The sequence below is a fragment of the Anolis carolinensis genome, chromosome 1 (assembly GCF_035594765.1).
Source record: "Anolis carolinensis isolate JA03-04 chromosome 1, rAnoCar3.1.pri, whole genome shotgun sequence".
Taxonomy (NCBI): domain Eukaryota; kingdom Metazoa; phylum Chordata; class Lepidosauria; order Squamata; family Dactyloidae; genus Anolis; species Anolis carolinensis.
The window spans coordinates 276,640,697-276,656,917 of record NC_085841.1 but is presented as its reverse complement, the minus strand read 5'-3'; the positions used below and the strand labels follow the sequence as shown (position 1 = coordinate 276,656,917).

General features: G+C 38.0%; 1 protein-coding gene across 9 annotated transcripts in view; it reads right to left on the bottom strand.

Annotated features, from left to right (window-relative positions):
• Nucleotides 1-16,221, bottom strand: part of mical2 (microtubule associated monooxygenase, calponin and LIM domain containing 2) — a 200,815-nt gene that overhangs the window by 147,363 nt on the left and 37,231 nt on the right. For all 9 annotated transcript variants that reach the window (XR_010001947.1, XR_010001945.1, XR_010001946.1 and 6 more), the window contains exon 2: nucleotides 10,661-11,018. Coding sequence is in view for 6 of the 9 variants with exons in the window: in XM_062967705.1 (XP_062823775.1) it covers nucleotides 10,661-10,960 (300 nt within the window). In the remaining 3 variants the exon portion in view is untranslated. The remainder of the gene's footprint in view (nucleotides 1-10,660; nucleotides 11,019-16,221) is intronic.

The window sequence follows — 16,221 nt, the reverse complement described above, 5'->3', positions numbered from 1 at the left end:
TAAATGTGACATTCTTGGATTAATTTATCTTTTTTAACTGGCATTTTTCCTGTTTTCTGTACAATGACTAATGTGAAAGAAGATTAAACTGAGACTATCATACTTTGGACAACAAAACAGCATGATTCACTGGAAAAAGACTATAATACTGTGTAAAGTGGAAGACAAGAGGAAAGCCACATAATACGTGGATTAAGTCAATCAAGAAAGCCATGATCCTGAATCGGCAAAACTTGAGCAAAGCTGATTATGATAAAAGGCCTCATTAGATGGGCTTACTTTTGGCGGTATGTGCTGGATCTTCTACAGTTTTACAATGGAGCTTGCCGGCTCCCATCCCACAATGTTGAAGTACTTCCAGCGTATACTGCCACAGCAGCAACATTAGAGGATTTCCATGTTGCCTTTGAAACGATGGGGGGAAGCTGGGCAGCCAATGTTTCCCCCCATGGGATGGGGCAACTGGTAAGTCAGGCGATGATGGGTTCCCCATGGCCCTTGATGGGCACTGCCGGATTTGCCATGATGCATGGCGATTCCAGCGGCCAGTCTAATGAGGTCGTAAGAGACTTGGAGGTCTCTCATTCATAGGATTTCTATAAATTGATTTGATGGTAATAAACAACAATAACTGACAAAATCCTTAGGTCTTCCTCTGAATCTTCTTTGATATAAAATATTTCCTAACAGTTTAATGAGAATATAAAAGATTATGTGGTAAATCCTTTTATCAATATTTTATTTATTTATTTAAAATTTTATATTCCACTCTTCTCACCCCGAAGGGGACTCAGGGCGGAGCACAACATATATACTGCAAGCACTCCATGCTGGGACATAAAATAATTATAAATATGCACAAACATTAAAATCAGTTATATCTACTTTAAAATCAGCTGTTTAAACCAACTTAGGACACCCTGCTGGCTCCAGTCAGTGGAGTAGGTTTCCTATTATTGCCTCATTGCACTGCCCCAAAGGCTTGGTCCCACAGCCAGGTCTTTGCCATCTTTCTGTAGGACAGGAGGGAAGGGGCTGATCTAATCTCGCCAGGGAGGGACTTCCTTAGCTGGGGGGCAATCACTGAGAAGGCCCTCTCTCTTGTCCCCACCAAACATGCCTGTGACGGTGGCAGAACCGAGAGCAGAGCCTCCCCAGGAGATCTTAGTCTTCATGGTTCGTAAAGGGAGATGCGTTCGGACAGTGTATTCATTCTTTAAGGATTTCACATTATATTATAAGTTAATCCACAGTGTGTTATAAAACTCCCTTTGTGTCATATATATTAAACACAGCACTGCAATCAGCACTTATTAACAGGTGAAACTGATAGACCTGCATGCATAGTTCCAACAATGGCATTTGACTTTACCTGGCCTAAGCCTGTATTTTGTCAGTTCCCCAATCAAGTTCAAAATTAGAATCTGTTCAAAGTAGAGATCTACTTACCAAACCAGACATTTTTGCTGGTCTTTGACAAGGAGACAAGTCTGTGTGGGGAGGGCAAGTCACAGCTTGACATTCTAGCCTCCAGGTCAGGACACACTGAAGACCTAATTACCAACTCAAGACCATATCACTGTAATATACTACAATTTATGAGAGCTTGGTTTATGATTTTCATTTTGGAACACCCATGTAGAGGCTACACTCTATGAAGTGCCAGAAGGATAGCATATTACTGATTCTGAGGCCAAGCAATATTACTATTAAAAATGGAGCAGATGTACACTTTCCACAGAGGAGGTCTTTCTCTGGTAATGATTAGCAACAGCACCATGAAAAACAGATGACTAGTTGTCCTTACTGTTTTTCACATGAACAAATTAAAGCCAAAAACCAAGAACTAGCAAGGGAGAATGTCTAGGTACACTTATTTGATTTAATGCAAGGATGTTTTTTTGAGGTGTTGGTTTGCAATATATTAATGCAACATATGAATGCTTAGAGCAAGGTTTTCTCCACTCATTCATTCAAGTAAAACTAAATAAAACAAATCTAAATGTTAGATTTTTAGGAGAAAGTATGTAAAAATAGTACATTTGTAAAATGAAGTACACAACAGAATAAATAAAACCCAACTGTAAGACTTTAATAATTATGAACAAGGGTGTCTAGTCTCTTGGTTCTCATAGGCTTATTGGAAAATTTTAGACATTCTCAATGAACCACTGCAAAATGGCTCATACTAGGTGTGACAAATCTTAATGGACAAGACACCTGGAGTAATCAAATTTGCTGCTAAATGTCAAATCACATATTATATTGTGATAAAATGCCAGTTTCACAAATTACCAACCAAACACATAGACATTTAGATATTACAAGAACTTGCCTCTTTCCTCGATATTCAATACTTTTCTCAAGACCAGGGGTGAGTAACTGTATGGAAGTCAGGCACCAATATCTCCCGCTTCCAACACATACTCATTGGGCCAGCAAGTCCAAATAACTCCCCTTTCCTCTGTAGTCCCCTCAAACTGGCAGCATCACTACATTTCCTGTCACTTTTTGGGAGAGGCTGCAGAGGACGACAGATGTATTTCAGGATAGTATGGAGTTTTCTGTTGCTTATGGTCATGAGTGGGGGTATTTCTAGGCCAAACGGAAGTGCATTTTCAGAATCTTCCCTCTTCTGATCAAGTTGCCTCTTTAATTACTGTCACTCTTATTACCTCTATTTCATCTTACATTTTGAAGGCAGTGTTCTCTTTCAGCTTTCCCTGCACTCTTATCTCAATGGCTTGAACCAGTTCATTCCATTTTTCCAGAGCTCAACATACCAAAAATTACCACTTTCTTTACCATTTCTCCTGCTGAAAATATCACTCAGCTCTTGACAGTCACATATGAACTGAGGGCCTCATCAGACGAGGTAAATTTAGCGTCTTAAGACATTTCCACTCTTTCTTGGGGTTGGAGCCCCACGACAGATATCACACGATGTCGTGTGACTTCCATTGGAGGCCCTGCCCCCAACTGGGATGAAAATGTTGTCCTCCATAACATGGGAGCCTGCTCATATTGTGCTGGATCCAATGGAGCCAGCACGGATCCTCATCGGGAGGGCAACATTTCCCACATTTGATGGAGAAAGCATTGCCATGAGGGAGTGCTGCCCAGGGTGACAGATTTGCCCGGCTGCCCCCTCTGTCCAGTGGTGAAAGTCCGAAATGTGAATCCTTGCTCTTTCATCATACACTCTATTTTGATTCACTTAGGCTTTGAGTACATTCCAGTCAAGGCCTTTATCATCTCTTTCTTAACTTACATTTTCCTACAGCTTGAACTTTCACTCCTTGTTACTTGTTTCTCATTCAGTATTAAACCTCATTGTGTCTCTTTCTATGAGAGGAACTGTGTATTTTCTGTGCAACATCTGGTTGGCATGCAATTGGTGCTAAAATAAATGTACAACATGAATAAGTATTTTAAAATTCAATTCCACTAATCCTCCAAAACCCAACCAATCTAAAACGATAGCTAAATGCCTCTCATAATCACAACAATGAGAGTATGAACAATATGCGTACAAAGCCTGTGTACTGAATGTGATCTATAGTGACATCATTAGGTAATAATAAAATACTAGGACAGTTGCTAAGGCTGATGTCATTTAGCCTGATTTAATATCTTAATACAAATATGTTACTCCCTTTATAGAAAATTTTGTCTCACATACATCCTTTCATCACCAGTGCTTGCTAATACAAGAATGAGTTCCAAACCACCACCACCATCCAAACACATGTAATCCAAGTCAGAAGCCAATTTAAACATTACAAAATCATTGTGGTATAATTTTGTTCTCCTGGAAATATTTTTATCCAAATAGCTCAAGCACCTATCTACCAGCTGCTAAAAGAAAGGTAAGTGTAAGTATTGCAATCCTTCTCGTTACTGCAGCACCCTTGAAGGAGTTCAAATTGACTTAAGGTAAGTTTGGGGGAAAGTCCGAAATAAACCCCTGAATGCGCTGCAGCACAGTGGTAATGTAAACCACATTGAAAGATGAAATTGGCTCTGAAGAATGTAAAACGCATTGTGGACACTGAATGCACTGATGTGCATTCGTGAACTTTGGAACGTGGCAGGGCAGACGGAAAATGCCCAAGTGCATGCAGTACATTTGCAGTGCAGGATGAAGACTTAAATCAGACCTGGTAGTTTTTTTTTTATTATTTCATAGAGTTTTCTTAGGCAAGGAATACTCAGAGGTGGTTTTGGTTTTTATGGAGTCCCTCATTTTGAATATAGCTGATGATGGTTTCCCATGCTCTCTGTGTGTCCTCCTTCACACAGTTTCATGCCTTACATAACGTCTTATATTTGTGCTCTTACATTTCTAGCTATCATTAAAAGAATTTGGTGATATTATAGACAACTTCTTTATCTTCAGTGCTGTAGTTGTTCAGAGCTTCAAATATTTGACTATCACAAAAGTTAGCACTTGAAGCAGTGTTCTGACATGATACCCTTCATGTCTGCACTCTGTGGATCTATGCAGATGCATTGAAAGCATATATTGTATTTCTCCTATTCTAATGCTCGCCTTTCTTTACTAAATTACTTTCCTAAAATTAGGGTGTGCATTAGATTTGCGTAATATGGTAAATACTTTTTGGGGTTTCAGGGTTTTGAAAACTGAAGTGCGCATTCGATTTGATGGAGCAATAGACTCAAGAAATACGGTATCAAATACTAGAAAAACCTTAGGAAGGTTTTCTGGTTTCACAGCTTCTTCATCCCTGAACTATTAGCGGAACTAATAGCAATAATTCAAAGCAAACATGCAAAGATTTTGTAAGTAGTAAAAGTTACTGAATTTCTTTACAATCTACAGAATATTTACAACCCATAAGAAATTATGAAAACTATAAATCAAAGATATCCAATTGCTCTTGATAAATAACGAATATCACTTCTAATGAGACTGTAGTTTTCAGTGGCAAAAGAAGGGATGCTTCTCATTTCACATCTGGACATGTTCTCTATTGGAAAGCACTCACTTAGTAAACTGAAATATTGAAAAAACTATTTTGAGAAACTGTATGCAGAAACGACACCTTCAAAATAACTTCAAAAGTATACCGTAATATAGAATTGTGGTTCCCCCCCTTGAAAACATACTTTTCATTATCACATGCTTCTGAAATTCCTCTTTAAACTGCTCAGAAAGTTCATATTAAATAAAAACTTTGCCACAAAACCTTGACCATAAACATAGCCCTACAGAATTGGCACGCAGACATTTTTCCAGCTTTGTTTAAGTTTCCCCCCCTAAATTTTGTTTTGTTCGTACACAAGTGGCACATTCCTTCCTGAAAGTATATAAAAAGAATTATTCCATAAAGATGGTGGCCAGGAAGACAAGAGCTCCTTAAAGCTCCCATCTAGGGCTTGTGCTAGTAAAGTGGAACTGACATTTTTTTTTCCTCTGAAACAAATAGATTCTGAAATATGCAAAGAACTTTGGAAATGCCTAAACTTCAAAAGGGGTTTGTCTTGCATCAGTATTTTGATGGCAATTTCCTTGGCCTTGGGTGGATATTCAGGGTTCTCTGGAATCTTATTTTAGTAACTGTCATAATCCTGTGTTCATATGATTTTTTTAAAAAATTCAAAATATGTGTAAGTGACAATGCTTTCCCAATACTACATATTTTGTAGTTATAACTTTAATATAAATAGTAAGAGGACTTGTGTTTCCAAGAAGCCTTCAGCTTGTTCACAATAGACCACAACTAGTGTTTTTGTGGGTGAACATCTTTCTAATCCTGTTCTTAGAAGGAAATACAAATATTTTAAATTTTTTAATAAAGAATGATATATTGGAGACCATTACACTGAAATTAAAGAACACACATAAAATACCCTAATTGATTTGCTAGTTATTCTAAGAACATCTAACTCTGTTTCATAACTTGAATATTCTGTTTGCTTTGGATAAGCTGAGTTGATTGTCCTCAACTCCAAAAAAAGGGCCATAGACAGATTCTTTTAAAAAGTCAGCTGCTTTTATATTTCCTGCAGGATAAGCCATGGCTTTGATGTAGTCATTTCATTTCCTCAAAAATAAAAAAAAATGGCCTCTACAAAAGCAAAGAAGATCACAAGGTCCTGAGACACATGGCAGATACTAGCAGCAGCATCCCTGGTACCAGACATTTGAAAATATCTCTGTACCTCATTGAACCTTTACAGCTCTCCCATGGAGGCACTCAGTGGAAAACCTCAAAGTTGGTCAAGAGTGATCAAGCAGGCATGCCCACCCTTCAACTTTTCACAGATGAAAAATAGGGGCTGATCTGGCATGTTACACACTGGATCAGAACCGAGAAGCGTCCACACAGGAGCTCCCTCAGCTGTTGCGAAGTCCCCCCTCATCCTCCAGTTCCCTTTATAATACACTCAGAGTTGAATAGAAAGAAAGAGATTTTACTCTAATTGTACAGTCTGTAACCATGTCTGGATTTTTGTCTAAAAAAGAAACACTGGATATAGAAAATTGAATGCACACACACCCTTTCATTGGAGTCAATGGTGAAGAATGGCTTGACTTTTTCCTCCCTACTTGTGACCACAATGAAAATTACAACTCTAGATTCTGTTCTGTGGTCAGCATTGATTTTATTTTGATTTTCTAACTTTTACTTTTCAAAATTCATATTGGGAGCATTCCCTCTAACACTAATTGCAGTTAATAGAGTGATGGCTTGATTTTCCCTCCCTGTGTGCTATGATTTTAATGGAAACAGAGAAAGAATAGTATTCATTTTTGAAACCTAGAAAGGGGTCATATCCACAGAAATAATGTAATGGCTAGTTTGGCTCTCACGTAACAATGCCATTTCTCCACATGAGGATATGTTCCCACTCTTCACATGGTCTGGGTCCAGGTTACCTGAAGAATCGCCTTCTCCCATACAATGCACCCCACACACTTTGGTCTTCCAGGAGCGTCTACTTCAGTCTGCCAAAACCTGGCTGGCATCCACCACCCAGAGGACCTTTTCATCAGCCGCCCCACAACTGTGGAACGACCTGACAGAAGAACTCCAACAGCTTAAATAAGCTGTCGGAATTTAAAAACCATGGAAAGACCTATATCTTATGGCAGGCCTACTCAGACAGTCTTTAAATATGAATTTTAAGTGTTTGATCTTTGTTTTGTGTGTTTTAGTATGTATTTTGTAGAGATACGTTTTGGTGTGTAACTTTTTCGGCAGTACATTTTAGTGTATGTATTTATAGTGTTTTTGCTGTGCTTATGTATTTTAATTGCTTTGTAACCCACCTTGAGCCATGTGGAGAGGCGGGTAAGAAATAAACATATTATTATTATTATTATTATTATTATTATTATTATATTATATAAGAAACTGCTGATAATAGCAAACACTACTGAAAGGAGGTATTCTTGGCCTCAAAAATATCATGTAGCTATGATGGAGGATTTATAAAATGCCTAGAGAGGACATATTTTGTTGGACATTGATAAATGAAACTGCAGATAACAGTTTCAAAGATATGGGGGCCATACTGTATATGAAACCATAAAGATACCCTATTAGATAACTCAGTCCAAACCTGGTAGTGCTTGGACAAACAAAATAAGAATTGATGGGGTTTTTTTCTGACAAAATCATCAGTATAAATATTATTCTCATATGTGAGTCATTTAGTTTTGCTTCAGTCTATGTGCAGCATTAATGGAAAACCTAGAATGATAATTCAAAGGAGGATTAAAGCCATTGCCCCACTTCTATCCTCTTTATCAAACAATGCAATGCATCTGCAATTGCTTTTGAATTAGGTTCCGGCCCAGCTTACCTGTCCAAACGTATCTCCCTCTACGAACCATCATGGAGATTGAGATCTGGGAAGGCCCTGCTCTCGGTCCTGTCCGCTTCACAAACGCGACTGGCGGGGACGAAAGACAGGGCTTCTCAGTGGTGGCTCCTTGGCTATGGAACTCCCTCCCCAGTGATATTAGATCAGCCCCCTCCATTCTAACTTTCAGAAGGAAAGTAAAAACTTGGTTATGGGGGCCAGGATTTTGGAAAATAATTTAGTGCAATAATGGATCAAGCATTATGTGAAATGATTACGGAATGGCCTCAGCCTACGGTTTGGATGACATGATTTTAATGTTGAATGTATTGTTTTTAAATGTTAATATGTATTAATTTTAATTTGATTTATTTTAAGTTTTCTGTATGTGTTGACGTATTGAATAGTTGCCATGTGTAAGCTGCCTTGAGTCCCCTTTGGGATGGGAAAGGATGGGGTATAAATGGGGCAAATAAATAAATAAATCACTTGAAAGATCTGGTCATGGTAAATTCTGCTGCAAACTGATCTCATCATCACCTCTTCTCTCAAAGTAATGTGTAAAATACAATAGAATTATGCTTTAGATATTATACATATTGGAGTGAAATATACTGCTTTGAGATTGGGTACAACATTTTGAAGCACCCACTTTAAAAGCAGCATAGTTCACAATGGCAACATGCTACAATTACATAAAAAGTTACAAATAGTTTAATGAGTTATCAATTTTTACTAACCATTTTGAGTCAGAAATATATCTAAAAAGTAATTCCACAAATAGAGAATATTTCATTAGATCTTCTGTTGCAGAACTGCCATCTTGCGAATGACTGAGGCTAGGGGCTGTTTGTGGACTGGGAGAGGCATCAAGTAGCAATCATTTAGAACTCTACGCCCCACATTTTCAAGAGGAAAGGGTTTCATTCATGGGCACTTTGTGGTTGCAAAGACATAATGTTTTTAAATCAGATCCATCTTTTTGAAACACCCTGTCCTTTTGCAGGTTTTGCAGTGCTGTTCCCCGATCAATCAAAGCATGAAAACATATTTTAAAATTGTCTTGTTAAATGCATACATAGAGATAGAAAATATTCATAAATATGCATTGTGTGATGTTTATACACAAAATTAGCATTAAAAGAAACATTTTTTCAGATTTCACTGAAAATTTCTCACTGTATAAAAATTAGCTTTTCCAAACTCTGATCATTCTGGTTACACAAAGAGTTGCGTTCGGCTTTTCTTCACTATGCCATAACACCCTGACCATGTCTCTTGTCTTTGACTTAGTTCCCTGACCTCTTCTATTTAAAGTGAGACTCATGCCTGTCCAATCCAAAACAAAACATTCGCTCTCCCAGGATAACGTCTACACTGGCGGGTCTTTTTACCTTTAAGAATCTACAAAGCTGCCAGTTGACAAGTTGGTATGTTTTGCATTGCAGTACCAACATTGCGTCAAAGTAATCCCTGGGGAGTTGTTCTTGTCTGGATGTGCTTCCTATCACTCATGTGCCCCAGATATATCTTCACAGCAAACTATGAATCATAAGACAGGAATGAAAGCTTGATAGCCTCTGTAAGCCTGTAGTCCACAGTCAATGTGTTCATTCTCATTCCCTAGATTAGGCATATTCATACCCACAGTCTCATATTCTGATAGCAGTAAAAACAATTCTTTGTGGGGTATTTGAAATGCCAGATAAGCCTAATGTATTCATCAATATTGTGCTTCATTCATTTATTCCACAGTATATCTATGTGCTGCTTTGATTGTTATGGCTATTCTATGAGCCCATTCTTTGTGGAAATAAAACAAAAAGAGGGTGCTTCTCAATTTACTTCATAAAATAACATGAACAAGAAAATACAAATATACTGAAAACACCTTGAGAAAGGACCGCAGCTGAACAACACCACCGTTTTAAAAGCCTAATGGTACATTCTATGGCCTTCACTACAAATAATCCTGTTCATATTCTGAGTTCAGCCCATTCTCCTAGGAGATGAAGTTAAGATTCATAGGGCTGTATCTAGCAGATGCAGCTTTTTGACAAGTTGTTTTCCTTCCTTTCAGGCAATTATCTCTAAATGAAAATGTCCTATTTGGGAAATTTTTTGCATAGGACTGCAAAGCTACCATGGCTTCTCATTTGCCAGATGCGTTTCCCATGCTCTCTATTCTAACTCTGAATTTAATCATGTTAAATATGTCGATATGCCTCTTTAGCAGATGAACAGATAAGACAACAATAGGCATATGTGTACTTGGATTTGGATTTTAAAAGTGGTGTTGACATTGCAAATCTTGTGGTTACATTCCACTCCATCACAATAAAGATTAAAATAACTAGAAACGGGCAGAAATATACATCAATCACAACTTTCCAGTGATGGAAGACCAGCTCACTCTACCCTTATGATACACAATTAGTAAGCAATGGAGTAGACTGCTGATAAGTTCCCTACAAGGGAAGTACACTATAAAAATGAAGCCTTTACACTGATGGAGGTTAACCCAGATGTATAATCATTACAAGTATGGAAACTGTATGTTACACAGATATTGGTCATCAGAGAACAAAAAATTGTGACCAACAGCTCACTGACTGTCAACAACTCTCTCATTATTACTTATTGTTAATAGTACCACTGCTGTTATTAATTGATTTATTGCCTGCTGTTCCCCATAAGAGTCCAGGGCAGTTGTCAAATATCAGAAATCTGTAAATTGTAAGTCATGTAAGAACTACCAAGTAGGAAAAGAACCAAGGATCCAACCTTCAGAACAAAGCATAAGCAAGCACATCTATTATTGCCTTACCTTAGTATTCACACAGGCTTTCCCACGTTTATATTCCTTATGGCTTGCTCTTTTATCTAGCTTATTCCACAAAGCTTTGGCTTTCCAACTGGTCACCTTTGATTTCAGCTTTGGATAAAAGTTCCTGTTGTCCAGCGGATCTAATTCAAGGTAACGGGTGAGGATATTAAAGGCTTGAATTGTGCCTTTGCATGTTGAGGCTTGGACGAAGTTTTCAAATATTTGGCCAGCTTGGTTGTATTTCTCATTATCCTTTTCCTCCATGTTCTGAGAAGACAGAGGGGAGTATCCTAATGGCATCGTCTGAGACTGAGGTTCATCTGAGAGATTTAGTCAGGTTTCCCCAAACACGTAACATCTAGGAAGAGACAGAAATAGGTCAAGTTAGTGCTATCTCAGGACAAGATTCAAATCCTTACAAACCACAAGGTAAGAAGCCAGCTGGATACAAAAAAACACCAGCAAAGGAATTACCTTTACAACCAGCCATATATAAGGACTTCTGTCATTCAGAAATCTGTCCATGAAAGGTAACAACTTTCCACTCTCCCAACAGGCTGTTCAATGTAAGTAGTATAAGCAAGGTTACAATTTAACAACTTCTAGAATATTGCCTAAATAAGGGCATGATACCAGCAAACCACACCAAATGTTTACTCATGGCTTATTTTTCCCCCCTAAGTGTATCAAAGGTTGAGAACAAAGTCCACGTTTTATAGCATCTAGCAGGTTAGACGGACACAATTTAGCATATGGCTCTATGTAATCAATACACGCTAGACAGACAAAATCCATTCTGATTAAACATTACATTTTCATACAATACACAGACATATTCTTATTGTTGCTATTTGATGCATACTTTTTGTTGAAACATCCGCTCATATTTTTTGGGGTGAGTAGGTGGGATATAACAGTTCTTACAATTAAGAGAGGCGCTCTATGGAAAAATTCAATCCTGTTTCCAGCAAGCTGCTCATTCTAAGGCAGGGATGGGCAACTAAATCAGGTTCCACACCAAGCCAGAAAAGACAACCCAATTTCGATCTGTAGATGGGCCAGAAGTTGCATCCAGAAGTGACCTCTTGTGGTTTTATTGCACCTATTGGGTATTGACTAATGTCATAGTGTAAAATGTATGCTTCAAATTAAACTGCTGTTCCTAGTGGCAACTGAGCCATTTAGGCAGAAATCATCTGCCTGACACTTTCTAGACGGTGCAAACTTTGGTGGGGACAGGAAAAGTTTGGGAGCCCCAAAGAGTGTTAGGCAATATATAGTACTTGGAGAACACCTTACCCATCTCCTTTCCAGGGCATGATTCTCTTTAGCACCCTACCCCTACTTTCGTAACAAAACAATTCTCTGGCACAAAAATTCCTGTAAGAAACCATTGTGAAAAGTCATGAAAGTGGAGCTCCTCAGTATTGTTCTTTAAGTATTTATAAGGAAATGGGGACCATTTATTATCTCAAGCACTGCCAAGTTAATGTATTTTTAAAAAGTCTCTTGTGACATGTATAGTTCTGAAGAATATATTTCCTTCGCTGAAGAAACACTTGGAGACTTCTCAAAATGTTTGAATAAACATGGGTACTGCATCCTAGCCACATAACAAGTCTGTCTTTCATTTTGAATGAAATTGTTGCAATCTTTTTGCTTGTGAACATCTGGGTGGGGTACTATTATGTCACACGTTAGGACTGCATTGCAAAAATCCAATATTGCCTACGTCCTCTTTTAGCAATGCTGCCCAACAATATTGAAGAGGACTTCTGCAGAAATTAGGGGCAGGGGATAAAGCCTTGCCAAATATTTGCAATGAGTTGGAGCCAAGTATTAAATCTCTCGACTGTTGCCAGACATTCCTTACTTGGATGTGGTTGTTGCGATTTAATTTTTTTTTTATTACCACAGTACCAGCTCAACTGGAAATATCCAGTTTTCACAGAGGTGGAGAATTTCTTCTCTTTTCCATGGAAGATCTATGGTTCACCTTGTTCTTCATGTCACAAGCATAATGTTCTAATCCCTGATTTTTCTGCCCTAGTTCTATTGGTATAATAGTAACCTGACATTTAACTGCTGTATTATATTACTGAATTCTGATATCAAAATCCCATGAAATCTTCATGGAGTTTTAAATTGATTTTGAATCTAAAGAAGGAAAAGAAATGCAGGATATAAATTCCACAAATACATAAATAACTAAATAAATAAATAAATACAGTATATTACAATGACAACATTTTACCAAAACAAGTCAGCATTCCTTACCACATCATAATGATTTTTAGCATTATTTTAAAACTTTCTGTCTTCATAAACCCATAATATTTGACATGAATTTGCATTTTTGATAATGATGATTCTAATTAAAAGACAATGGTCTGAATCTGGTCTTCATGCCAAATTCCCCCAAAAAGGGGCAACTTCTAGGGTACGTAAGAGCATTTTCTTGCTCTGTAAGGGGTACTGATCATAATTCAGTCTATTACACTGCAGTGAGCAACAGGAAGCCGATGAACACCTTCCATATTCCAAAGCAACCCACTTCTCTTAGATTCTACTTGCTAATTGAGGAAGAGAAGTCATTTAAGGACATGGGAGATGTCAGAAGCCTAAGTCCACATCAAGCTAATACAATGGGACATTAGATCCCCTACACAGGTTGACCTCACAGTTACAGCCTATGAGTTCCCTTCATTCACTGAATTTGGTACTTGAGACTAAAGGTGACCACTATATTGGATAAATGTCACTCTTTTGATTAATAACTTCAATGCACTAAAATGTCATCAGTTTTCTTCATGAATTATCAAACTGAAACACAGAGTTATAAAAAAAATTGATTTATTGTATTAAATGAAAAAAATAACTAGCCTTAGGCTGGTTCCATACATAGCACAATGGTATCTCAGTTTTTAACAAAACTAACACTTCTCCCTGAACTCTTTTCATGCTCTCACAATCTGCAAACACTATGAAAATCTTATTAATTCTGTTCTTCCTAACAACCGTAAATTAAGATCTGACTAAACCTAATCAACTGTTTGACAGACAAGCCTCTAGCTTACATCCTTTATTCCATAGGCTTCTACCAGAGTCATGGATTGTGAGCTACATTTGGCTGAACTTCTCTGGGTTGTTGTCCAGTTATGTGTTTAACAACGGTGCATTGCTGTGCACTTTGTGGAGGATTTACACCCAAAATGTGAGAGGGGAAGGAACAGGTCCCTGTTATGCTGGCTGGTGTTCAAGCCTTGCCCTTAGAGCAGGACTGGATTTAACAACTAACTTAGAACTAGCCTTATCAAAAGCAGGAGAATATTCTCCAGGGGCATTAGGAATTCTGGCCTCTTTTCATTATTTCTCATTCTTTAAAAAACAGTTAATTTATCTTAGTTGATGCTTGGAGCAGCAACAAACTGCAAGTCAATGCTCGTGAATTTGAAGTTTTGTATCTCTTACAATGCATGTCTTTCTGGCCATCTCCATCTACTCCTCCTTTAATGAAAGCAGAGAGCTATTTTACAATTGAACAGAATCCAGTAGAAACCTGGTACATACACCCTCCAGGAAACACAAACACAAGGCACATAAGAATGTATGTGTTCTCCATACATAATTTTTTAGATTTAGGAGAAATTAAAATGAAAACTGCCGAAGTCATTGTTGTTGTGTGCCTTCAAGTAGTTTTCAACTTATTGTGACCCTAAGGTGGATCTATGAGAGGGTTTTCTGGGCAAGAGTTGAACAGAGCAGTTTGCCTTTGCCTTCTTTTTGTGGCGGAGAGAGTATCACTTGTCCAATGTCACCCAGTGGGTTTCCATGGCTGAACAGGGATTTGACCCCTGGTCTCCAAAGTCATACACGGAACATATAAAGGTCTACTGCCGGGATTCAAATCCTGGTAGTGCAGTACTTCAACCAGTATAGCACACTGTCTCTCTATCAATATCATGCTCCACATATATAAATGTAAGATGCATCTGTATTCAAAATACTGTGGAGAATTTTTGGTCTTCAGACTTCAAAAAAGGTTATTGTGAAACTGGAGGGAAACAGAGAAAAAGTAACTAAAATGATTGAGAAGTTGAAACAATTTCCTTCTGAAGAAATGTTAAGATGTTTGCAACTTTTTCAATCAGAAAAAGGGTGAATGTGGAAGGGAAGCATCAGAGACAAATATCATTTTATAAAAAATATAAAAAAAAACATAAATGGGGAAAGGTTTTTCTTCTGCATCCATAAAACTGAAACTCTGGGATGTTCTAATGAAACTTAATCCGTAAGATTTAGGACAAACAATAAAATAAACAGTAAGTTTTCACAAATTCCAGTTAAATGTGAAATTCAATTTGTAAAAAAACAGACTGAAGTCTTATTCACAATTTTCTGTGAAACATAGTCATTAGTCACCAGCATAGATGACTTTAAAAATGGAATCAAAACATTAATGGAAGATGAGACTATCAATGACTACTGAATTTCTTACCACAAGTATCTGAAACAGCATGAATTTTGTTACTGCCTAATTTGGTGTCATCTCCAAATCTCTCCCATCATATAAACATGTTGAATAATATCAAGGCCTTGGACAGAACTTGGTGGTACTCCCTTAACCTTTTCTCTTCCAGATGAAACCATCAGTGAGCATTTTGGGAATTGCGCCATCAATGAGTTACAAATCCACCCAACAATCACAATGTATAGACCGCATTGTACCTGATTTTCCCCACAAATATCATGGGGGGTTCTGTGAAAGGCCCTACTGAAATCAAGAAAGTTTAGATCAGCTGGGAAGAAGTGAGCTAACTCAACTCGGTGATCATCATTTCGCAAAACATCTGAACATTGACACTGTGAGCCGGAGTGCACTCATGTCCTTAGTAGAGTATAACGTGAGCCTCAGAAAATATCATGGTCTAATTTTCTGAGACTCACTTTATACTTTTCTGAGGCTCACTTTAGACCATGATATTACACAGCATTAATAAGGGTAACATGTGAATCTGATGTGTCTATGACAAATGATATCACTCTGACTAAGGGATTAAAAATAGAAATATATCATAGCTGATAGAATGAATCACTATGATTATCCAAGAAATCCAAGATTTTTCCTAATTCTAGCTCTGCCTTATCTTTACTAATATGGTAAGGATAGATATGCATCCAGAGTGGTGTATTGCTTTGGACACTGATCTCTGACTTGAGACCAGGGTTTGAATCCCCACTCAACCATAAAACCCATTGGGTGACATTGGGTAAGCCATACTCTCACAGCCCTAGAGAAAGGCAAGACAAACCTCTTCTGAACAAACCTTGCCAAGAAAAACCATAAAGTTGCTGTAAGGAAGAAAAAAACAACAACTTGAAAGCACACAACAGCTACAACATCAACAAGTGTTGATACCCGTGACTTCCGGGTATGGCATCATGGCGACTGGGTGAGTGATCGCGGAGCTCGCGATCACCGTTCTCTTCAATGACCGAGTAGGGCAGTTTTTTCGCCCACTCTCCTGGACGGATCGAGCTCCAGGAGACAGCAAACCCAC